Source organism: Mus caroli, unplaced genomic scaffold (genome assembly GCF_978045245.1).
Source record: "Mus caroli unplaced genomic scaffold, Mus_caroli_1 scaffold_4, whole genome shotgun sequence".
Classification (NCBI taxonomy): domain Eukaryota; kingdom Metazoa; phylum Chordata; class Mammalia; order Rodentia; family Muridae; genus Mus; species Mus caroli.
This window is the reverse complement of record NW_028227259.1, coordinates 2,406,429-2,432,325: the sequence shown is the minus strand read 5'-3', so window position 1 is coordinate 2,432,325 and position 25,897 is coordinate 2,406,429. Positions and strand designations below refer to the sequence as shown.

General features: G+C 41.1%; 1 protein-coding gene across 7 annotated transcripts in view; it reads left to right on the top strand.

Annotated features, from left to right (window-relative positions):
* The window catches only part of Cdk14 (cyclin dependent kinase 14), a 648,997-nt gene that overhangs the window by 206,411 nt on the left and 416,689 nt on the right, over window positions 1–25,897 (top strand). For all 7 annotated transcript variants that reach the window (XM_021162869.3, XM_029477257.2, XM_029477253.2 and 4 more), the window contains one exon: window positions 23,805–23,884. In XM_021162869.3, coding sequence (XP_021018528.1) covers window positions 23,805–23,884 — 80 coding nt within the window. The remainder of the gene's footprint in view (window positions 1–23,804; window positions 23,885–25,897) is intronic.

Sequence of the window (25,897 nt, the reverse complement as noted above, 5' to 3'; positions counted from 1 at the left end):
GTTGAAGACCCTGTTGTAATCCAGTGGAGAATACCATAGAAGTTGTTCTGATTGGTCTGATGGGTTGGACTGGAGAGTGACTTTTGAAGGCGCATAGAGGTCAGAATCTGTATAGTGGGCTAGATGAAGTCCCTGAGGATGTAGAAGAGGAAGCAGAGGTTCTGTTGTTTGTTTGCTCAAACCTCTCAGGAGAAGCACAGGAACATTGAGATACTGAGAAAGCAAGTAAGTAATGTTACACATGAAGCCTAGGGGATTCCTTAGGAATCAGAATTCCCAACGAGAAAGTGATGGGCCAGTCAGTGACACTTTTAAAAAAAGAAAAACAAAACAAAACGAACAACAAACAATAAATCAGCTTCCTGATCTTAGAAAGTTTCAGAGCTAAACTCTAGAGAGCTCTGAGGGCCCCTGGTAGTATGAGCAAATTGAAAGGGTAGGGTATTGTTGCATTAAAATAGTGTTTAATCTCTAAATGGAATATAAAGGGTGAAGTAACAGAGTAGCAAAGAGAGAAACAGGAATCAAGAGGGTATGTGGCAAAAGAGGAGAACTGAAGGGGCATAGGTGAGTGCACATGCCCGGGAGTGGTCTGATGATCCAAAGAAAGTGACGATTCAGAGGCAACCTGAAAAGATTCCAGGACAGTTTGTCATTAGGAAAGTGGTTTTTGTTTGTTTGTTTTTGTTTTTCGAGACAGGGTTTCTCTGTGTAGCCCTGGCTGTCCTGGAACTTACTTTGTAGACCAGGCTCGCCTCAAACTCAGAAATTAGCCTGCCTCTGCAGAGTGCTGGGATTAAAGGCGTGAGCCACCACGCCTGGCCTTTTTTTTTTTTTTTTTTTTTTTTTTAGGAAAGTGTTTTTTAAAAAGTATGTGTAGGGGACTAGTGGAATGGCGATTGAGAATGGGAAACAAAGCAACAACAACAACAGAGAAAGCCACTGTTGTGAGGGATGAAGCAGGAAGACAGAGTGCTGAGGCTCAGAGACTCTGTCAGTCATTGATTCTGGGGACTGAGAGGTGAGGCATTCAGATCATTTTAGCTTTAAAATAAATGGGAAAGGAATATAGAAAGAGACTAGAATGAAGGAGTGAGTGGAAAGGAGGGGAGAAATGATTAAGGAAGTGCCCAAAGTATGTTCTTAATGGAAAAATTTGAGGCCTGTTTCTGTCAGTTGAATTTTCTGCCAAATGCCTCAGATAATTGGCCTTCCCCTTCTGCTTCTGAGAGTTTGTAGATCTGACTAGTTCTTTTAGTTGTCAGTGAGCTTCAATACATTTCAAATTTAGACCATATGGAAATCATCCGGATATTTCTGCTGTCTTTGTATCTATGTGTGTATAAGCAGCCAAGAGGTCACTAGTGTATGGCTGCACCCTTGGATATTTTTGACATCAGTGCTAGTGTGATTTGCTAATATATCAGCTTCACTTCTCTGAATCTCTTTTCTTGTCATTTCTTTTTTCTTTGTAGTTAGGTTCATGGGATAAAGGTAAAGTTTGATAGCGTTTTATTTCTATAAAAGTAGACTGAGCACATTTCGAGCACTTGGAATCTGTATCACCATAGTGTGTGCCCAGTGAGTGCCAGCTCTGATATTTTTTATCATTAATTAAATCTTATAAAAGATTTGAAACAACACCATTTTTCACATTCTACCAAGGAAGAAACTGAAGTTTCCACATAGTCTGGAAAATCTGCTATGCTAACTTAATTCGCTGTACCATCAATCAGAACAAGCCAGTCCAACTCCAGATATGACTTAATACTTATCAATTTTAGGTCTGTGTTTAATTTCTACCTTTTTACATAGACAATCTTTGTAACACTCTCAACTCTTCCCCCCTATGTTAATGTCACAATTTGCTTTCAGTCTTCTTCTTATATTTGCACTGCAGTGGCATCGTAGTGCTTTCCTCTCTCATCCTATCCTAATAATTTGTGGAGTTCTGTGCACTGCAGGGTGTGCGTGTGTGAGAGAACGCACTTCCCCCTTCTCCTTTCTGGTGGGCTGTGTGTGTCACAGAGGACTTTCCATTTTACTGCTGCCTTTTTATGTGAGCTCACAGTTCCACGGCGTCCATTTCTTTTCTGCGTTTGTTCATTGCTGCAATTTTAGCTCCGTTCACTCATAGCTTACCAGCACAGTTATGGCCCTTTGATAGTCGTCACAAATAGAAGAGAAGTAAAACATAGCTACTCTTCAAAAATAAAGGCTTTCAAATGGAATTTTGAGTAAATTAGAAATTCAGTTATTTTTCACTCTCACCTGAAGCAAATCTCTGCTGTGTATTGTGACTGTAGTTAAGTGTTCTTTGAAAACAGGCTGTAAGGAGAGACTGCCTCTCTGCCTCTGTTGTGTATCCTGAAACTCTTGCCAACATTTCAAGGTCTTCCATTTCACTTTTAGCCAATTCTTTGAGCTTTACGTGGCCATGTTTGTACTATTTGTATGTATTTATACAGACTGCCATATAGGACTTTTTTGTGATAATGCTGTGATTTCAACTACCCTAACATTGGTCTAAGAGGAACTCATTTCATTGGTAAGGCCTGGAGAGGACCTGTGCACATAAAGTTGTATTGTGGAGTTAATGCTAACAATTGCAAATGCAGTTTGTAAGCTAGTGTGGCTAAGTGTGCTTAGAAATGCTAGCAGCTAAATAGCAATAGCCTGTTAAGTTGTGTTTCCTTTCACACTCTTCAGATATGTTCCCTTGTGTGTGTGGTTTTGTGAAAGAGAGACCTGAGAGAGGTTACAGAGGTTGTGTTTGTAAAAGTGGAGGCTGAATGATGCATCCACGTTTTCGCAGCTGATTGGCAGTAGCCCCACTCTCAAAGTGGGTGTCTCGACTTTTACCTGCCTCTCTCTCAGCCCACCTCAGAGTAGGGGCCATTCCACCTACTGAAAATCCACAGACCCTTCTTCCCCTTTTAATACATACAATTGAATCATCTTTTCTCCTTACTCAGTCAGAATTAGTGGTCTTGCCATATTTCCACTGAATATGTGTCTGACACACTTCCCCTCACTTTTGCAAAGTCAACCTCTGTTGGCTTGTTCACACTCTGGATTTTAAGATCTTCGTAAGAGGAGAAAATAAGTGACTTTTTTTCCCCCTCATAAACCTTGCTTTTAAGAACAAATAAAAACATGCTAGAAATGTACCCCAGTGGGTACAGAGTATCTACTTAAACCCCCAAAAGATAGGAAAGATAATCGAAAGTATTACTTGTTTACCATAGGCATAGGATTTTGGTTTTAATATTATTCACTTGAATATAAATACTAGTAATTTTTATATGACTGAATTCCATTTTAAAAACATAAAATAAAACATTGAAGAGATAAAAAGTAGACAATTCCTGAATAGTTTTTTTAAATCTTTGTAGATATTTGACTTGAAAAGGGTATGTGTATGTGTGTGTGTCTGCCCAAATTGCCAAATAATCAGATTCAGTTTCTTTGAAAGAAAAATTCCTTATGAGTAGGAGCTAAGTAGCCTCTTTTTTCTTTTTTATTTTTTTGGGGCTGGATTTTTCCATCAGTGCAATAGTGGAAGGATGCTTTAGCGTGAAGACTGGGGATTTTCTTTCTGCTGTAAATGCAGTGTGCCATGGGAGTTATATGTGTTACCCCTTATGTGTTTTAAGTGAGTGAATATCTACTTATTCTTGAGTATATTGAGACCATGTGGCTAGAGTCGTTTCTCCTTATTGCTGTCTTTGAACATAAATGGAAGCATCCCAGAATGCTCTCTGTTGCTGACTGTGAGGGCTGACACACACAGAGGTCAGGCATTTGGGAAAGTTAATTTTTTTTGGGGGGGTGACTTTTTTTTTTAATATTTTTTTATTACATATTTTCCTCAATTACATTTCCAATGCTATCCCAAAAGTCCCCCATACCCTCCCCCCTGCTTCCCTACCCACCCAGTCCCACTTTTTGGCCCTGGCGTTCCCCTGTACTGGGGCATATAAAGTTTGCAAGTCCAATGGGCCTCTCTTTCCAGTGATGGCCGACTAGGCCATCTTTTGATACATATGCAGCTAGAGTCAAGAGCTCCGGGGTACTGGTTAGTTCATAATGTTGTTGCATCTACGGGGTTGCAGATCTCTTTAGCTCCTTGGATACTTTTTCTAGCTCCTCCATTGGGGACCCTGTGATCCATCCAATAGCTGACTGTGAGCATCCACTTAGGTGTTTGCTAGGCCCCGGCCTAGTCTCACAAGAGACAGCTATATCAGGGTCCTTTCAGCAAACGCTTGCTAGTGTATGCAATGGTGTCATCGTTTGGAAGCTAATTATGGGATGGATCCCTGGATATGGCAGTCTCTAGATGGTCCATCCTTTTGTCTCAGCTCCAAACTTTGTCTCTGTAACTCCTTCCATGGGTGATTGTTTCCAATTCTAAGAAGGGGCAAAGTGTCCACACTTTGGTCTGCGTTCTTCAGTTTCATGTGTTTTATAAACTGTCTCTTATATCTCGGGTATACTAAGTTTCTGGGCTAATATCCACTTATCAGTGAGTAAATATTATTTGAGTTCTTTTGTGATTGTGTTACCTCACTCAGGATGATGCCCTCCAGGTCCATCCATTTGCCCAAGAATTTCATAAATTCATTCTTTTTAATAGCTGAGTAGTACTCCATTGTGTAAATGTACCACATTTTTTGTATCCATTCCTCTGTTGAGGGGCATCTGGGTTCTTTCCAGCTTCTGGCTATTATAAATAAGGCTGCTATGAACATAGTGGAGCATGTGTCCTTCTTACTGGTTGGGACATCTTCTGGATATATGCCCAGGAGAGGTATTGCGGGATCCTCTGGTAGTACTATGTCCAATTTTCTGAGGAACCGTCAGAGTGATTTCCAGAGTGGTTGTACAATTTGGGTGACTTCTTAATTAAACACCTTGTGAACAACAACAAAACAACAGCATGATATAACCTGTCTTCTGAAGCTGTTTGCTATTTTAGTTCTAATTTCAGAGAGATGGCTTCATTTGCTTATTAATATCAGCTTGCAAGAAAGAAACCATACAACGAAGCTAGAGCCTTTATGATCCATGAATTTTCTGGAAGGGGTTTAGTTGTGTTGTCTCACTTGAAAAGAAATTATATCTCTTAGTAGAAGTCAGATTGCATGGCTGAAACTTTATGGAGTAGTTTTGTGTAAGACTGTGTTGGTTTCCTTCTTGGGGTAACATTGAAAGCACAGAGGAACCGCTCTGCAGGGAAGTGAGGTGAATACCCTGCTTGGATATGGGCTTGCTCAGGAGACAAAGCGTGGGTGAATTTAACAAATTGCGTGTTCACATTTCTGTGTTATAATAATCAAAACTTACTATCAGATATTTTATATATAGCTATTGTATTGCCATACTGAACATTTATGAAATATTATAGCATGCTTACTTTATATTTATAAAGATAATATTTTTAAAATTTATTTAACCTGGTCTCAGCACATAGTGTATTTGCTAGGTTTTATGAACTTGGTTAATTATCTTTTATTATTCAGGAGTCAGAATACATTTTTGGCTTTCTTAGATGGACGTTTTCTCAGTGGTTGTCCAAATTTTCATTCAAAATTCCATCATCAGCATACACAAACACACACACACACATACATACAAATCCTGAGTATTCTGTTTAGGTTTTGTGTGCTTTTCCCACTTTTGAACCCTTGTTTGTAATTGGACCACCACCCCCTATTTAAATGTCTTATCTCTCCTTTCAAGATGTTTACACACTCTTCTGTCTCAGAGGCTAATTCAAATTAGACATGCCATGAAACTTTCTAAATATCTGAAATTTATCTCTATGACAGGCTTCTTTAAGCCTTCTTTTGTTTAAGCTTTGATATTGTGCTCCATCTTTCAAATACCTACATAGGCCAGTTCTAGCAAGAATCTCATCAGGACAGTGCACACCAGCACTCCTGCACCTAGATAAGCAGTCACCCAGGCCCCTTAGCATGAGTCCAGTCAGGCCAGTTTAGCAAGAATTGTTGATGCCTGCCATTGCTGTCACTTACTCTGTTCTCCTGCTCCACTGCCCTGCTGCCAGCCATAGTCCCCACTTTCCCTACTTGGAATTGAGCCCAATGTCTCTCTCCCTTATTGCAAAAGCCTGGCACCTATCATCATAATCTTTTTTTTTTACATGTGTCAGGATATTTAACACTTATTTCTGTTAATGCTTTTCTTGGTGTCTCCTTTACTTCATCTGTATTAACTTATTCTGTAGCACCTGTCACAGTGCTATTAATAGTCCCTCAGTCAATAAATGTCACTTTGTAGTGATAGAGGAAAAATGTTTAGGAGTGCTTTGATCGGAAGGAGTGTGATGATGAGATCCTGTGTTGGCTTCTTTGACACTGGTAGGAAATAGCAGGCAGGGATCAACCAGGAGAGGATTGTTTCTTTCGCTTTGTGGTCTCTGAAGTTCCTGCCTTGTTCTCTTGGTCTTGCCTTGAGCCTTTAGCCCCGTGGTGGGGAGGAGTATAAGGTAAAGTGTCTGTTGGAGAAAGCATGCTCAGTTGATGTTAGTTAGGAAGCAAAGAAAGTAAAGAAGGGATTGGCAACAAACCATACACAACACACACACACACACACACACATACACAATGACATCATTCCTCCAAGGAGATCCTTTTTCAATAGCCAGCCTTTTTCTGTGATAGATCCATGAATATATAATTCATTGATGACATCAGAGCCTTTATGATCAAGTTACCTCCCAAAGGCAGAAACCATAGCACAAGGCTCTGAATGATGGCTTCGGGACAGTGTTTTAAAGTCAGGACACGGGAAATTATCTTTTCAGCTAGACACTTGGATACTTAAGCTTCAGTTTGCACAGGTCTAAAGTCATCTGTATGAGTTCATGGAGCGTAACCTGCATTTGTCATGAAAATAAGTTGACTTCTGTTTAATGTCACTGTATATAGCACACTGTCTAGCTGTGTCATCTCAGAGGCAAGCAGCCTTGGTATCTTTGTTCCCATGTGGCCAGGACCATGCATTGTGTCCCTCACCATTCCTTCATGGCTTTTCATGAGTGTGGTTGCTTTCATTAATAAATAGAAATTCAGGGCTGGAGAGATGGCTCAACGGATAAGGGCGCCAGCAGCTCTTCCAGAGGTCCTGAGTTGAATTCTCAGCAACCACATGATGACTCACAACTATCTGTAATGGGATCCTACTATGCTCTCTTCTGGTGCATCTGAAGACAGCTACGATGTATTCATATACATAAAATGAATAAATAAATCTTTAAAAAATGAAAATTCAGGAGTCGTTTAATTTATGAAGAAAAGACACACCAGGGCATCTTCCTGAAAGGCAGCAATGATCATGTTGTAACTTGGTATTGTTTGGTTTCTTACATAGTCATATCTGATAAAAAGTGCATCAGTTCTCCATAACTTACATAAAATGCATTATTAAAGTTATGTAGAATGTCATTCTTTGGAAAAGAATTGATGCATAAAAAACTGGGCAGCATACACACATGTTACAGAGGTCCTGTGGAATAGTGGAGTTCTGACTCAAATTGTGTCAGTATTTAGTGGATACTGTCACAAAACATGTATCAGGTTTTACTTAGGATGCAACTCATTAATGCCATCCCAAAACATTTATTTTTCAGCTTTACAAACTTTATTAGAACTACGCAGAATAAAAGAACTATTTTTATAGTAACTAAGTAAATCCCAAGACCGTAGAGACAGTTCTGTGGGTGGAGTACAAATTGCGAGCATGTGAGGACCTGCGCTCAGGTCCCCAGAATGTATATAAAGCTGGGCGGGGTACTCTGCACATCAGTAATCCCGGGAGGATAGACGGCGGGCGGGAGAATCCAGGGAGCCTGTGGGGCGGTCGTCACCCCAGCATGTTCTGTGTCTAAGCATGGCGGGAGAATCCAGGGAGCCTGTGGGGCGGGCAGTCACCCCAGCATGTTCTGTGTCTAAGCAAAGTCCTTCTCTTAAACTGTGTGGAAGGCAAGGACCAATGCCTGCTTGTCCTCTGGTCTTCATATGTATGTATGACGTGTGTATCCTTCATACAGGAGCATGCACACATACACCACATGCACGTGCACACACACTCATGTACAGAAAGAGAAAGGATTTGGCCGTGAGTACCTTGAGAAGAGATGGCGGGAAGGAGCAGTGTGAGGGAAGGATGGGAAGTCTTCAGACCTCCTGGTCAGTTCTGTGGAGCGTCACTCCCCCATAGTTCACACGAGGACTGTTCTGGATCTGAAGCTCAGACTTTATGCCACTGTGTACACCATTTTCTCCAGAAAGTGAGCAAACGGTATGTGTCTCTCATGCAGAGGTGTAATATAGAAGGGATACAATGTAAATAAAGTCCCCCCACCCCCCTTAGGACCTATGGCACAGAGTAAGCAGGAAAACAAAAATATTCAGGGACAGTGTTGTTTCAGAGTTAAAGATATCCCACTCCTAGTTTAGTTTTGTCTTGTTTTCAGTGCTAGAGATGGATGGAATCTGGCACCTTGTAATTGCAAGTGTTCTGTACTGAGCTCATCTACTGAACCTCTTTCTTTGTAATGTCTCAGCTGTGCGTGAAACCAGTTCAGCCCAAATCAGGCTAACCTGTACTCTGGCCCTACTGCTATATTTTAAGACAAGCATTTCTCTCCTCCTCTCCTCTTCTCTTTTCCTTCTCTCCTCCTCCTCTTCCTCCTCTTCTTCCTCCTCTTCCTCCTCCTCCTCCTTGTCCTCCTCCTCCCCTTCCCTCTCTTCTCTCCTCCCCTTCCCTCTCTTCTCCCCTCCCCTTCCCTCCTCTTTCCTTCCCTCTCTTCTTTCTTTCTTCTTTTCTTTTTTTCACCAGATTTAGGTGTTTTTATAATTGATCTCCCTTTAATCTCCTTTCAGCAATGTGTGAGTTATTATCAATCTTTGGCTTCAGCAGGTACAGGTGATTTCTTCAGCTTTAGGTTGACACCCTACTTGCTTATAAAACAAACCATTTTAAGGGACACTTACTTTCAGCTATATAGTACTGTTGTGATTTGCCATAAAAGACTTAAATCATAGCACATAACTGTGACTGAACTTGTTAGTATTTTAAATTTCATTTTGAAGATATTTAATATTTTCCACAATTATGAAAGCAATGCCATTTTATTAGAGAAAATAAATACCTTCCCACTGTGTGCTCCTGGCTTACGCTAATCTCAAAGCCTTTCACAAGGTTAATGTGAAATTTCTTTTGTTAGTTCTCTATGTGTCTTTGCAGGTAACCTCTAAAAAGCAAATACCGGCTTTCTGTTTGTTGGGGCATAAGCTGCATACTTGTGTGTGTGTGTTCGTTAGAATGGGTAGAGAATACTAACTCTGAATACCAGTCCTAGTGACTCACCAGGGCCACATAATTGTTTATCCTGCTGTTCTCAACCTCTTTTGATTTTGCATAGCTCATTTTGAACAGGAAAAGCAAGATCTCTGTGGTGAGCACCAGTTGGCAATGAGTATTCAGAGACTCCCCAGAACTTTGCAGAGAATCAGAGGTGTGCTTTCCAGTATGTCCCATCTGCCTTCTGTAGAGAGGCTTTTATCCTGAGAGTGGGAACGTGACTTTGCTCTTGCCATGCTCAATATGTGGGCCTGGGCCATGAACAGGGAATACTTACAGCTCTGCCAGGAAAATAAAACTGGACCAGGGGGCTTGAAGTGTTGTAAGGTTGAGCATCATGTCTTCTCTGCTCTCCTTTAGTCTCAGTTGAGGGGAGGGCACACTCTAACTGGGACGCTATAGTTACACTTTTCAAAACAGAAAAGAATGAAAAAACTGCTTGCCCTTTCAGTTTTAGATAGTACTGAGATATGAAATATAAGAATTAACCAGAGAGAAAGAAGTAATCCAGGACTGCGGAAAGATATCAGCATCAAGAAATGTAGCCATTCCAGTGTTGCTCACTGAAAACAGTTTTTGATGGGAGTGTATGTGTGCGGGGCGGGGCTGGGGGACCTGCTGAAGGCAACAAAGAATTTGAAGTGGCAGCTTGACCTCAGAAAGAGAGAATGCAATTTCTTCAGAAGTGTGAAATGCAGCACTGTCAAAGCTCTCTGCGATGTGTTCCTCCAGACAAGTGTGCTTGAAAACAGGAAGAGGGCAAAACAAAACTCTCCACTAGCCCTGCTCTTTTAGATTCTTTGGTGGTTCTTGGATGCTGCTTCTCTTCATCCCTACCTTTCTGTGCACTTGGCTCCGTGCATGTTGGGCATTTATGAGCATCTCCTGCTAAGTTTCATATCACACTTTATGAATCTGTAAAGCATCCTAGTAAGGAACTATTTCTTTCTAATGAAATCAGACTTTTTCTTTAGTCCTTGTGATCTATTTCATGTCTGTGATGGACTCTAACTTGTAAGCCTGATAAGCCCTTTCTCCCCCAAGGGGCTTTTGGTCCTAGTGTTTATCACAGCAAAAGAAACCAAACTCGATTAGTTACTTAGTACATTGAATGTTTAGCTTGTTGGATACTGTCTTATAGCTTCTCCTATCTGCTAACTCTTCAATGGCTGTTTGTGGGTTGCTTCTTGCTCTCCCAGGAGGGGTCCCTTGTACTTTCAGAATCCTCAGAAGTTTATAGTCCTCTGCCTTCATCCAGCAGAAGGTCATACATATATCAAGGTAAATGATGAAGGTCTTGTGAAACCCAACCAGACCAGATAACCCCAGTGTACTGGCTATTTTTGTGTCAACTTGACACAGCTGGAGTTATCACAGAGAAAGGAGCTTCAGTTGAGGAAGTGCCTCCATGAGATCCAACTGTAAGGCATTTTCTCAATTAGTGATCAAGGGAGAAAGGCCCCTTGTGGGTGGTGTCATCTCTGGGCTGGTAGTCTTGGGTTCTATAAGAGAGTAGGCTGAGCAAGCCAGAGGAGGCAAGCCAGTAAAGAACATCCCTCCATGGCCTCTGCATCAGCTCCTGCTCCCTGACCTGTCTGAGTTCCAGTCCTGACTTCCTTTGGTGATGAACAGCAGCATGGAAGTGTAAGCCAAATAAACCCTTTCCTCCCCAACTTGCTTCTTGGTCATGATGTTTGTGCAGGAATAGAAACCCTGACTAAGACAAATTGGTACCAGCAGAGTGGGGTATTCCTGTGACAACCTGACCATGTTTTGGGGAGGACTGTGGAAGGACTTTGGAACTTTGGGCTTGAAGATCCATTCGTTGTTAAGAGCTCTGTCAGATGTTGTGTAGGAGCTTGGAAGATAATGCTGAGAACAGTGCAGAAGAAGGAGGCCTGGTTTGTGAAATTTCAGAGGGAAAATTAAAGACTCTCTTCAGGGCCATTGCTGTTTTTATTGTGAAGATTTTGTAGTTCTGGTTAGCTGGGGCTGAAGAATCAGCTGTGATTAACAAGATACCAGAACTACTAAAGCAAAAACTTTGCATTACTGGGACTATTGATGCTGGTTAGCTGGAGCTAAGAAATTAGCGGTGATTAAGAAGAGACCAGCATCATTGAGGTGACATCTTCTGGGAAGTGTTTTCTGAAAGCACAAAGAGGCTGTGTTCCAGAGATGGCCAAGGTTGTACTCCTGCTGCAGCGGGACTTGGTAATGTGTAAGGGTCACCCAGGTGGTTCTGGTTTTGAAGGCATGAAGGGGTCACGCAGAGCAGCTGAGGCTCGGCACTGTGAGAGGCCATGGAAGGCCATTGGTGAAGGTGCAGCCTCAGTTGCAATTGAAGGCCCAGGACTGAAGGGGTCATGCAGTGTTTTGGAGATGCCAGTACCATGAGATGACCACCAAGAGCAGCAGCAGCAGTGGAGTACAGGTATCTGGAGCCTAGGGGATGACGCGTGTGCTACAAAGGGCATGGCTGGAGAAGTGACCCAAGCCCTTGGAGGAGCCCAGAAGATCGTGAGTTGGATCCCAGACATTGGACGGTTGGAGATTGACTTTTGCTTTTGATTGTGACTGTGCCCTGATATTTTCCCTCTTGAAGGAAGACACTGTTTTAGTGGAGCCCACAGTTAAGAGACTTTTAATTGTGAAGAGACTTTGGATTTTAAGAGATGGATATTTTAAAGAGATTGAAAATTTAAGAATATGTAAAGACTGTGGGACTTTTAAAGTTATTTAGATCTTGGGGATGAATAAGAATGTAAGAGTTGAGGCTTACTAGTGATGTGTTTGTGTGTCAAGTTGACAAGGGGTCAATTGTACTGGCTATTTTTGTGTCAACTTGACACAGCTGGAGTTATCACAGAGAAAGGAGCTTCAGTTGAGGAAGTGCCTCCATGAGATCCAACTGTAAGGCATTTTCTCAATTAGTGATCAAGGGAGAAAGGCCCCTTGTGGGTGGTGTCATCTCTGGGCTGGTAGTCTTGGGTTCTATAAGAGAGTAGGCTGAGCAAGCCAGAGGAGGCAAGCCAGTAAAGAACATCCCTCCATGGCCTCTGCATCAGCTCCTGCTCCCTGACCTGTCTGAGTTCCAGTCCTGACTTCCTTTGGTGATGAACAGCAGCATGGAAGTGTAAGCCAAATAAACCCTTTCCTCCCCAACTTGCTTCTTGGTCATGATGTTTGTGCAGGAATAGAAACCCTGACTAAGACACCCAGATTGCCATAGTTTGAAATGTAGGCAGGCCTCCGAGGACCTCAGGCCTCAAGTCCACCTGTAGAAGATGCTCCTGCCATAGAAAGAGGACAGAAGAGATGTACTCACTCACCTTCCCTATTGCTCTTATCATTGCTACTGAGGAGAGTTTGAGCCAGGACCCAAGTGCAGAGCAAACACGAGGAATTTGCACCCTCAGATGACAGAGTATCTCTAAGGAGTCTGCAGACCTGAGATGACTGTTCTGTAAAATTTTAAGGAAGTCTGTATTGAGAGATATATCAATTTTCTGTGTAAATTACAAAAAACCTGGAAGATACTAGTATCCTTGAAGTGTCTGAATGTTCAAAATAATGGATGTTGTGAAGTAGACCCAAGGACACTGTTGTGGCTTCCCTCCTGTATGCCCTGCTTGAACACTTGGAGCAGATTATTATTTGGATGGCTCCAAACATTTCTGAGGTAGAATAGAGGTTAATGGGGTGGAAAAAAATTCTGTCATGCCTGAATACCTTTTTCTCCTGAGAGTATTAAACTGAATATAGCCGTAGTAGGCTAGTGAACTGGTTTAATTAGTAAGTGTATTTTCTTGCCTATAGATGTTGATAGGTGTATTTAGTTATGTGGTAGAAAAGAAACTTCTAAGAAGTTTGGATTTGCTGTTGCCAGGGTGATTTGATAAGGGCTGGTTAAGGAATCTTAGAGCAGTAGAGACTCTACTGCATGCTATTTCAGTTCCTCTTTTGTGAAGTGAGCACTTGGCTCATTTGTTGCTACTGAGCCCCAACTGTGCATGAAATTGGGCTAGGCACGTTTTCCTGCGTAGTCTAGTGTCTGAGTAGAATGTCAGCGTAGTGGTTGATGTTAGAGAGCTGCAAGAGCATGAGCAAGGCCTCCCTGGGAGAGTGACCATCAAACATGATTGGGAAAGTGAGGGGGGACAAAGAGACAGAGGACTAGAGAGACAGAGAGGCACAGACACATGAAGCCAAGGACACCAAACAAGTGTGGGGTTTTTTGTTCAGAGTGCAGTGCCAGAAAGCAAAGTGCTGGCCTCCCTGTGTTTGGGGTTTTATTCTTTTGAGGATAAGAACAGAGGAGGCTAGGTTACCAGTGTCTGTTATGAGTAAGACAGAAATATAGAATTAGTAGTTTGATGCATCAGGACTAGGTGCTTGCTAACAGGTTTGAGTTTTATTAGAGACAAATCACACTCCTGGATCACATTTAAAAAGGTGAGAGGTCCTTGAAGAAAATCTCACACATTCTGGCATAATCACCTTTTGGCATGATCAGTCTGATTTTACAGCGTTCTGTGGCTGTCACAGTTTAATGACTGCTTAGGCCAAATTCAGTTTGTAGTATGGGGGATGGAGTATCCCCATTTGCTCTGCACTAATACACCACACCTGACAGTTTGTTTGACAGACAAGCTCGAGGAGGACTGCTGAGGGCTAGTTAGCAAGAAGCTTTCGGCTGAGACGTGGTGGGGAGTACCAATACCAGAACATTTTTGCATATTTATAGTGTCAGGGAGACATCCATGTAAGAGACCAGCAAAGGAGGAGAGACAACTAGACACCACCCGAGATCTCCACTTACCCCTCACAGTCCACTCATTCTAGTGGTTTTTCCTGTAGTCTAATGGTACTTTTCCTCCCTCTTCAGCCTGTTCCAGGTCAAGAGTATCATCCCTGGATCAGCAAATTCTTCCTTTCCCCTCATTTTTCTTTTGAGCATATTCTTAACTCAGAATCCTGGCTGTTTCCTGTGGTCCAAATGAATCACAAATTCATGTCTGGCTTAGATTTGTGTATCAAGATCCAGACTCATAAATTTTATATCAGTGTGTCAGTTACATCTCCATGTAATGTTTCCAGTCCAGCATCTTACCAAACAAAATTCTTGGAACACATGCCCGTCTCCAAGATTTTAGCTTACTTAACATCAACAAATGGTACCTCCAACATGCTGGATCCAGGAAATTGGAACCCATCTTTTAATTTCCCAGCACTCAGCCCAGGTCATCCTGATGCTCTAGAGGTTTTGTCTTCATAGGTTTCCTTTCTCCCTTGCTCGTGCCCTGGTGTGAGTGCTAACATCTTTCACTGGACCAGAAATTCAGCTTCCTGACCATTTGGGAGACTATTTATTGGAGCAATGACTCTTGTTGTTTCTGGCCCTCTCTCTGGGGACACTAAGAAGTCATAGTGCAGCAAAGCCCTTGTCAACCTGTCACATAGCTTTAAGCATGGCCAGCCCTGTATCTGATCTTTACTCATTTAATTTCATCTAGTGGTTTTGAGAAAACTCAAAGTATAATTGTCTCACAGACTATTTATTATTTGAAAGATGGGGGCTCTTGAATAAAGGAGCTGGAGCTTGGACTCGGCAGTTTACAGGCTTTGCTGATTTTGCAGAGTGCTAGGATTCAGGGCCTGTAATTTTAGCACGAAGGGTTCTGATGGCCTCTTCTACCCTTTGCAGATATCTGAATGCACAGGACACACACACACCAATCATGTTCTAACATGACAAAATGAAAACAAATATTAGTATCTTAATAACACCCAGAGCTCAGTGTTAATTTGAAGTTTATTTATTTAGGTTCATTCCTCCTATGATGTCCTATAATTTGGATTTTTCAGATTACAACTCAGCGGCTATTATTTAATTGGTTGATTATATCCTTTCAGTAAGCACTGAAATTTAGATGTGGTCAGATTTGGGTTGGACTTATTCTGTGAAGGAGCATGAAAGCTCCCACCAGGAGGAACACACTTTCCAGTAGCATCTTTCTATGACCTGTGCAAAGTAAGCGCTTACTAATGGGCGTCACTTACTACAGTGTCTTTATTCACTACATTTTAAGCTAAAGAGATGACCACAGTTGTTTTCTTACTTTTATTATATAGTTAAAGATTTAAGGATGTTTGATGTCCTCCCATTGCAGAGATCATTTTACAAATGATCAGACTGTGTCAATTGACAGGTAGGAGCCTGGTGACACCGTCATTATGCTGGACTCCTGGGATGCACTGTCAGCATCATTACGTGCAAGGGTGTATTATTACTTATTATTTATCCCAAGCACAAACTCAAATCCTCACAGTTAGTATTTGGTGAATGAGAGATAAATGTTCAAACTTGATTGAATGAAGGGCTGGACTGTTGGAGAGGACTTGTTACTTTGGTTGTTTGTTGATTGAGAACTTGAAGAAAGAGCAGAACTACAGGTGACACTTGTTTGTTTTCCCATCAGCAGCAGAAAGAATGGCATATTTCAATGACTGAAGAGAGTAGGAAGGGTTCGAGTTCCACTGAGGTCTTTACATGACTGGTTTGTCCATGGCTATGAGAGTAAAGGGCCCATGGCCATTGAGGGTCTACTGTCTTCTGTGAAGGCTTCATTGTCACTGAGGTCTTCTGATTGCAAGATAACTATGTTACTGTTGTCAGGTGTTTCCAGGTGATTGGCTTGTTGTCCAAAGAATTGAAAATTTTCATTGCAGCAGAGTGTTAGTACAGACAAAGATACTGTCCAAACTGACTGTGGGCCATGTGAATGCTGATACCCAAGAGCCCCAGGCATTGTTAGGGAATTCCTTTTGAGGACTTGAAGAGGAAAGGAGGACTTTGCTACTAACAGACATAATTTGAGTGGTCCTCTATTTCAATTGATAGATTAGGTCATAAGGTAATTTTTCTATTTCATGTGTCTTTTTACATATGTCTGATTTTAATCCCTGGCATGAGGCAGAAAATTGTAAATAAAGGATTTCCCTTTTAGAGGACATAGTTTATCCTTACTGTCTGTGGTGGTTTCATTAGGGTTGTCCCTACATATTCATGTATTTTAATGCTTGGCCATAGAGAGTGGAGCTATGAGGAGATGTGGCCTTATTGGAGGAGATGTGAACCTGTAGGAGGAGGTGTGGGCCTCCTGGAGGAGGTGTGGCCCTATTGGAGGAGGTGTGTCACTGTGTAGATACTATACTCAGGCTCTCCTGAACGTGGATGATAGTGTCCCCTGGCTGCCTGTGGGAGACCGTTATCTCTTTCTGTTACCTTCAGATCAAGTTGTAGGACTCCCAGCTCCTCCAGCATATGTCTACCTGCGCGCTGCATTGCTTCCCACCATGATGATAATGGAGTAAACCTCTGAAAGTATATGCCAGCCCCATTTAAATGTTTGCCTTCATAGAAGTTTCCATGGTCACAGTGATCCCTTGACAGCAATAAAACCATAAGACACTGTACATGCACCCAAAACAAGTTCAGGCCAGGTTGGTCCTTCTAGTCTTTGAACTCAGTTGTGTTGTGGGATATACCTGAATGGAGAGTATCTGAACTTGATTGTTATTGGGACGAGTGACACATGCTATTGTCAAGGATGGGAGAATGTGAAGTCCATTGCAGGTGGAGTTTGAAGGTGCTCATGTTCCTAGGTGCATTGTTTCGAGAGGGCTGTGCATGTATAGTCCATTCAGATGAAGGATCTAGGCTGCCGGGGACAATATTACAAGTCTAGGGTGTGTATAACCCTCAACCAAATGGGGATTCCCAGGGCACTAAACCATCCCCTGTGCTTGCCTTCCTCAAACAAACCTCTAAAATCGTTTACTGACTGATCCCAGTTTTAGAATAGTACAAGACTTATCAGCTTATCATTGGGGAAATGTACTCAGTTCTGTGTTCTGTCATGAACACTATTAATATTCAAAATGTCCCGTGTTTCAATGCGTTAAGAGTTTGGTTGTTTGCTAGGAAATTTCAAATCATGAACTATGCTTTTGGAGCAACTTTTTATTTTCTTAAAATAGGTAATAGTTGGTGATTCAGTCAGTGTGCTCTTTACTCACTGTATTACATCCTCAGAGTTCATATTCTCCTTCACATCTGAGTAAGTAGACTTTTAGCTGTATAGATATCTGTATGAGGCTGTCAATTCCTCTAGAACTGGAATGATAGACAGCTTGGAGCTGCCGTGTGGGTGCTGGGAATTGAACTCAGGTCCTCTGGAAGAGCATCCAGTGCTCTTAATCCCTGAGCCATCTCTTCAGCCCCATCATTTTAAGTGTTAATCCTCAATCCTAAACTTGCATCAGAGGTCTATATGTAGTTGTTACTAAATGGAGACTGATTAGGGGAGTTCTCCAGATTGTTTTATATAACTTTGCCCCAAATTTATAAACTCATCCCAACACTGCTCGAAGCATGTGGCAGCTTTCTGTCATAGCTCCTGACAGCCCAGGGTCAGCCCAGCAAACAAAAGCCACGCATCTAGCTTCCCAGGCTACTATTTTCCCCAGCACTTTCTCCTGATACAAGATCATAAAAGATGAGGGAGGCATACTATATTAAATTTCCCAGCTATATTAAATTTCTTTTAGATATTCTGCTTTAATTTCCTTGATATCTTCCAGATGCAATTTCTAGATGTTAGCACCTGAACGATGTTTTCCAAGATGACCTAGATAATATTTGCAATTTTGTTTCATTGTACTAAGTTATCCTATTAATTTACGGCAACTAGCAGAATGGAAGACCTCTGTCTTGTGCTTGAGAACCACTCCTCTCGATGGAAATTCTCTCTGTGTGCTGTCTTTTGAAACCAGAAAGTGTGCTTTGAGCAAAGTGGGGAGTTTCTCTTTAGAGTTCATACAGAAAGATAAAGGGATGAATGGATGGATAACATTTTTAAAAAAGTAGTAGGCAGTTGCTTTTTGTTTAAAAATTATGCACTTTAGACTTGACTCTGACAAGAGAATTAAGAGAATTTTGTATCTACAGTTATAGGGTAGGGGCACATGGAATTGTGGGCACCATTTTTTTTTAAGATTTATTTATTTATTATATGTAAGTACACTGTAGCTGTCTTCAGACACACCAGAAGAGGGAGTCAGATCTCATTACGGATGGTTGTGAGCCACCATGTGGTTGCTGGGATTTGAACTTAGGACCTTTGGAAGAGCAGTTGGGTGCTCTTACCTGCTAAGCCATCTCACCAGCCCCGTGGGCACCATTTCTGAAGATAGGTTTGAATCTCTGGTCAGAATCTGTTAGAAGCTAGATCCTATTTCAGCATGGCTCTGCCTGGCCACCTAGCGTCCCCAGGTCACTGTTGAGTGGAGTTCCCCCAATACCTATTTCTGCACCTCTACCTTGTGCTGCATTTGCAGCTCTTTCCTTGTGACATGCAGACCTGACTACAGTGCTGATCCTCCGACTTACATTATATCTCACAGTGAGGCCACATTGCTAATGGCAGTAGTGTCTGGAGGAAAATGGCTCCATGTGTAAGTTATAGCAACTGGAGGCAAAGCTGGCAATATCTCCAAAGAATGGCAGTATTAACACAAGTTAAGACATGTTTTCCTCACCAAGTTATTTATCTGAATTAATGTTTCCACTGGCAATCAAACCTTGATTGCCTTTTATTCATTAGCTTGTGATTTAATTAATATAACTTGTTAAAGGAGAATCCTCAATGTTTTTCTGTAAACAGCTCTGATTTATTGATTCAATTTGAATTTTGTGTTTATTTAAATCATGGTTTGAATTACATGTTTTAAGCCCTCCTAAAGTAGTTTATGAACTACAAGATAATTAGAAAATATGACATTATTTTTGTAGGATAGCATCTTAATTTGATACCCTTAAGAACTGAAATACCTGCATGACTAGTAGCTTATAATTTTGAGTACTTCAGATAGTAGTAATAAAGTTTTAATACATATGTTTAATATATAGTTTAATATATGGCCAATATATGTTTAGTGTATATATAGTGTTCATATATATGTACTGAAATTGGAACATTAGAAAATTTCATATTATTATTTCCAAAGACCTTTTATAGAATGGTTGAGCCTGTGACTTAACATTTTTATAGGGCTTTGAAACTTAAGGATTTGGCAGTTGATGAGTGTCCAGACATGTAGAGAAAATCTAATTAAGAAAGAAGAAAGTCACGGTGATGCAGGTTAAAGAGCAATTTGATAATCGATATGATTCTCAGTGGGAAACTTGTGAAGCCATTTGAGAAGGGAGTTGCTCATTAGTGGCCTGTGCTTGGGTTATTAAAGGACTGAAAGTGTTTTGCAGTTGGTCTGTTTGGTGCAAAAAGGTGAATTAACAAAGTATTGTACAAATTCTAAAACTTCCATGGGATGAAAACTTGTCACCATATGCATAAGAATTAGAAAGACTTTACCTTTAATCTGAAACATACATACACACATAAAACAAACAAAACCAGAAAGTCCTCCCAGAAGAAAAGGACAACAGAAATCATGAAGCTGCTGGAAAGATGGCTTAGCAGTTAAGACATTGTGAAGCCAAACAGAAATGACGATGTTGAAAGCTTTGTAAAATTTTGGTGTCACTGGAAACTTTAGAAATAAATTTTCTACCTTATTTTATATTCATTTGGCATTAATGAAGGGCAAAACCTCCATGAATTAACAACATCTGTAGTCACTGTAAAATATACTCTGTGTCTGGAAGGTTCTAGATACTGGATACACACCAGTGACTGAAGCAGTCTCTTTATATCTGGAACTTAAATTCTAAAGACAGTTTTAATTTTCTGTGACATAATCAATACAACAGTTTCAGCAGCAACTGAGATGACCATAGGCCACTGAACCCAGTAACACCTGGGGCTGGAGAGAAGACTCAGACGATAAGAGCACAGGCTCTTCCAGAAGACCTGAGGTGGATTCCCAGCACCCACTTGGTGGCTCACAACCATCTCTAGCTTCAGCAGCTTTGACGTCTGTCTCTGGCTTCCTCAGGCACCACACACAGACCTGATGAACAGGCTCATTTGCAGACGAAACACTCAGGCACATTCAACCAAATAAAAATTTAAAACCAACCAACCAACCAGCCAGCCCAGAAACTCCCCAACCAATCAATCACTTTGACATCTTAACACTTGAAGTTTCAGCTCTTGGAAATTGCAGAATTATTATTCGTGAAACTGATTCTTGTATTTATAGAAGGTAAATTAAAAAAAATGTTTTTATCACCATAGAATGATATAGATTGATCTTTGAGAGTGCTCAGATTCGGACCGTGTCAGTCATTGTGCTATTGCTGGGAAGAGACACTAGGATCAAGGCATCTCTTATAAACAAAGCATTTAACTGGGGGCCTTGTTTAAAGATTCCGAGTTAGTCCATTGTTATCATCATGTTGCAGGCATGGCGGCATGCAGGGCCCCGGAGCAGTATCTGAGAGCTATATTCTGATCCATATGCAGGGAGAGAGGGGGGGCGCAGAGGGAGAGGAGGAGAAGGGGGAGAGGGAGGGGGAGGGGGAGGGGAGAGGGAGAGGGAGGAGAAGTGAGCGCCTGGGACTGACTGGGGCTTTTGAAACCTCAGAGTCCACTCCCAGTTATATGCTTTCTCCAACAAGGCACACTTCCTGATACATCTACTCTGTTGAAACAATTCTAATTCCTGGTTACTAAGCATTCAAATATTGGAACCTATGAAGGCCATTCTTACTTCTACCACCTCATCAGGCTTTAGTTGCATCACAGGAGTAAGTAGCCTTTGCTCTTTGCTTTCCGTTATGCTAATGGCCAGTCATGTTTCATGGTCTGAGGACATGTTTGTGCATGGCCTATAGAAGCATGAGATGCAGAATTCAGTTCCTGGCACCTACAATTTAATTTCGTTCCCAGGGGAACTAGAAAGTTGTGTGGGAAGAAGGTAGTGTGTGTGTGTGTGTGTGTGCCTGTGTGTGTGTGCCTGTGTGTGTGTGTATGTGTGTGTGCGTTTTATAGGTGAGAGGAAAATGTCTCTAAGTGAGGGGAAAATTCCAAGGTGTTCCTAGAACCAGCCACTGATCCCCATGGGAGCCACTGATGATCTCAGCTGGGCTGAGGAGTCTGTGCAGCTGTCATTTCTGACTATGGCAGCCTCAAGCCCTGCTGATGGCCTCCTTAGTCCTGTAGCACAAAGTGGAGATCACAGGGTCTGAAGCCAGCTTAACTTAGAAAAGTCAAGGTGATGCATTCAGGAAAGGAGGTCTCCCACGAGAAAACTGTGAAGTCTTTTTTCCCTGCGGAGATTCGGACAAAGCATCACAAATCCTGGCTTCCAGGAGATAGTCTGCACATGGTGGGGCCTTGTAACACCATGTCCATATCCCATCGCCATCAGCAGTATTAATGTAGTTTGAGTGGGTTCGTGGAGAAACGCCACCTGGCAGTTGGATTGTGATGACGACTTTGGCTGCTGGGTTTCCCTTCTGGGGCAGGCAGATTTTTGAACAAGCATATGTTAGTTAGATGTTGTGATTTTTATTTTTTTATTTTAAAGACATTAGCATTCATATTCTAGACTCAGACACAGGATTCATAGGATTCTCTGGGTCACATGAGCTCTTCATTTTCCTTCCTCTGAATATTTCTGGTAGCAATCAAAATTATAATAAGAAACTATAAGATTAGCAACACTAAACACTGATAACGTAGAGAAAACAGCGGGAAGAAGAAATAGGAACTAGCATTGATGCTATAGGAAAGGGAAATTGGTTTCTGCTATGTAGTATAAAATTTGAATTTTCATCAAAATTAATATTCACAATTGTATATGTGTTTTGACCTTGTATATATATATGTTTTCTTTAGAAATTTGTTATTTCCACATTTAAAATTATGGGTAAACAAGGAGCTGAAGGGGTCTACAACCCTATAGGAGAAACAACAATATGAACTAACCAGTACCCCCCAGAGCTGGTGTCTCTAGTTGCATATGTAGCAGAGGATGGCCTAGTTGGCCATCAATGGCCATCAATCCATCATCCTGTGAAGGATCTATGCGCCACTATAGGGGAATGCCAGGACCAGGAAGTAGGAATGGGTGGGTTGGGGAGCAGGGTAGGGGGAGGGTATAGGGGACTTTTGGGATAGCATTTGCAATGTAAATGAAGAAAATATCTAATAAAAAATTGTTAAATAAATAAATATTAAAAAATAAAATTATGGGTAAAATATATAAGAATATATATTGTATCACTGTAGAAACAGAATATTGTGAATAAACTAAATGCCTATCATTTGAAGACTATACAAAATTAAGTATGTTTCACTTATACAAGGGGATACAGTATATATACAGTGTATCATATATCAACATTTTCTATGTGATTTTCTGCACTCTGCATGTGTATATGTATATATTTGCCAATATATTTATGGGACACAAACATACCTACATAATTTATGTATAAGAAGGGCACTAGACTGGAAAGTGCATCTGAACAGGGATAGCTGCTGGCTTCAGAACATAGGAGCTGGGTGGCTGAAGGACCATTTTAGAATGGTTTGTTTTTCTTTAATTTTTTTGTATTTTTTTATATTTTCATATCACCTTTAAAACATTTTAATGAACCATGCAATGAAAGAAATTATTCTACCAGGCATAGTAAATGTAGAAAATAAAGCAATCAAGAGGACTGGAATATGTAGTTATTTCTGTGATGTTGATAGGTGACAGAATTGACTGAATAAACCACTATCTTCATAGTGTAATCTTACTTTTGATTAGAGCTGACACACATACAGAAAGTGTTTAAAAGAACCGTCTGCTTTGGTTATGTCTTTTGTAATTTGTGATAGCATATTCATCAAGTTTTTGGTCATATAACATAAAACACAACTGGATCAAATAGAGTTAGTTATTCACAGGCTCTTATTTTAAAAATGCAAAAGATGGTGTGGTGTGGTGTATGTGTGTGTGTCTGTGCAGGTGAGTGTTGTGGAGAGAGAAAAGTAGGGAGGCAAGAGGAGACTCAGTCTCTATCCAAGACTGAAGGTGCAGCTTTGGGAAACAAAGGGGGAATGTTCTCTTCACTGATTTGGTTTTAATTAGACTGAGATTCGTTTTCAGGTGGTTTTGTTGAACTCTAGTTTCCCTGGAAGGAAAAAAATCTACCTCACCGAAATATTAAGTTTGATCTTAGCCTATTACACATGTATTCACAATAGGAGCTTTCATGATGGTCTAGAATTCCCAGCCTTGCTGAATTCAGTATGGCTATGGCAGTACAGTCGAGTCGCTGACATTTTTTATGCAAAATTTCATGGCATAGAAATGTTAAGGGGCATAATTAGAACAAAAGCAGACATACAGTTCTGCAAAGTCACTTTCTGCTCTTCTTTGGTTTCCTGCAGGGTGAATGGGAAGCTGGTGGCTCTAAAGGTGATCCGGCTGCAGGAAGAAGAGGGCACACCTTTCACAGCCATCAGGGAAGGTAGGCACACTAATATTCTCTGATTTTGTAGTTAGGTGTTGCTAATAGCGCGGTAAGTATTCTGCATCTCCAGACATGCCGAGCAGGGCAGTTGCGTTGTTAAATGTCTCATGTTGCAATATCTGTGCTCACCCTGTTATTTTTCTAAGAGTTCTCTTTTAATGTAGTAAATTTTTGCATAAGGCTTTAGTTTTATGAGATAAAGTTGATCTGTCTTTTGCCTTGTTCACTCATGCATAGGAGGGTTTCACTTCTTATTGAGAGCCATCATATTAGTGGAAATTTTACAGTTCACTGCCATAACACTTAGAATTAGTAGCTTCACTTCTACATCATTTAAAAATGCAAATTATCTTTCTCTAAGACCTCAGTTCGTTCTCCCATCAAATAGACCAGTGCAAGGTTTGGTTCTGATCCAAATGATGTATTGGTGATTTGCCACTTAATATTTGAAGGTATTGACAGATTAAATACATTCTGTTATCTTCTGGATTGTCATTTAATGATGATGATGACAAAGATGACTATGATGGCTATGATGATGACAACGATGCTGCTGCTGATATTCTTCCTTCTCTTTCTCTTTTATTTAGGGTTTATGTTGCTGTGATAAAAATACCATGACCAGAGGCAACTTGGGGGAGGAAAGGGTTATTTTTCTTACACTTCCATATCACAGTTCATCAGTCAAGGGGGTCAGGCAAGGAACTCAAGCAGGGTAGGAATATGGAGGCAGGAATTGATGCAAAAGGCATGGAGAAATGCTGCCTAATTGATCCTCAAGGCTGGCTTACCCTACTTTCTTTTCCTCCCACTACCACCTGCCCAGCACTAATCCCAACAGGCTGGGCCCTTCCACATTTAACCATCAAGAAAATGTACCACAGGCTTTCCCACAGTCAATTGAGTATCCATCTTCCAGAATGACTCTAGCATGTGTCAGGGTGTCATAGAACTAGCCAGGACACTCTTACTGAAGTCCCATTTATTTCTACTTTCTCATCTCATTCTTCTTTTCCATTTGACTTTCTTACCATTTAACTGAAGCTTCATAGAAAGTTTACCCATTGTCTCTTTGTTCTAAACCAAAACCAAACTTTTCTGGGTTTCTTTGTCTAACTTTTTAGCAGATTGCACATGACTGAGAGAATCTTTTCTGCCACATCAGAAAATCTGGGCAGGGTGGCTTTTCTCTTTATCCTGTGTTGACCTTTGAGTTTGTACAGGCTAAGGAGAGAAAAAAAGCCTTCTTTGCTCTGATAAACACTCACTCCTATGCTTAAATAGCAGTTAGAAGCTGTTGACTTCCATACATGTACTTGTTTAGCTGAGACCCTGTCTACATGTCCACTTCATGCATCCATCCACTTTCTGGAGATTTACCCTTGAATTCAACAATCTCTAAGAAGAATAAGATACCACAACCAAGTACAGCTGGTGTAACAAACTGCCTAAAACACAAATTTGATTCTGTTCTATCACACCCCATACAGTATTCTCTTTACACAAGTAATAGTAATAATAGTAATAATTCCTGGTGTTGTCTATCCAAATTAGCCAAAGGTAGTTCTGTCGGGTAAACCTCTATAAGGTGGCTTAACTCTGTGCATAGTTGATTCACATCTCTTCACTGTAGCCCAGGTGTCATGAGCTCTTCCTTAGATTGTTGCAGTCACTCTTATATTATACTCTCTACACTGCCATTCTTATTGTCTCTTCTCTACTTTAAAACTATCATAACATAAAAATACAAGCCATGTTTTATTAATGCCCCCTTTAATACCCTGGACCAAGGATACTGACTCCTTTTCTTTTCCATTGTTCCATAGTGTCTCATCTCAGGGCTCTCACATGCACTCTGACACTGCCTTGAATGCTTTTCATTGGCTGCTTTTAGATACCAGCTATAAACTCAAATGTCCTCTTCTCAGAGAAAATTCCTTTGGCCATCCTGTCTAAAATAGCAGCTCTTTCTCACCCATCTTTATGCAGTTCCCCATGCCATTAACCCTG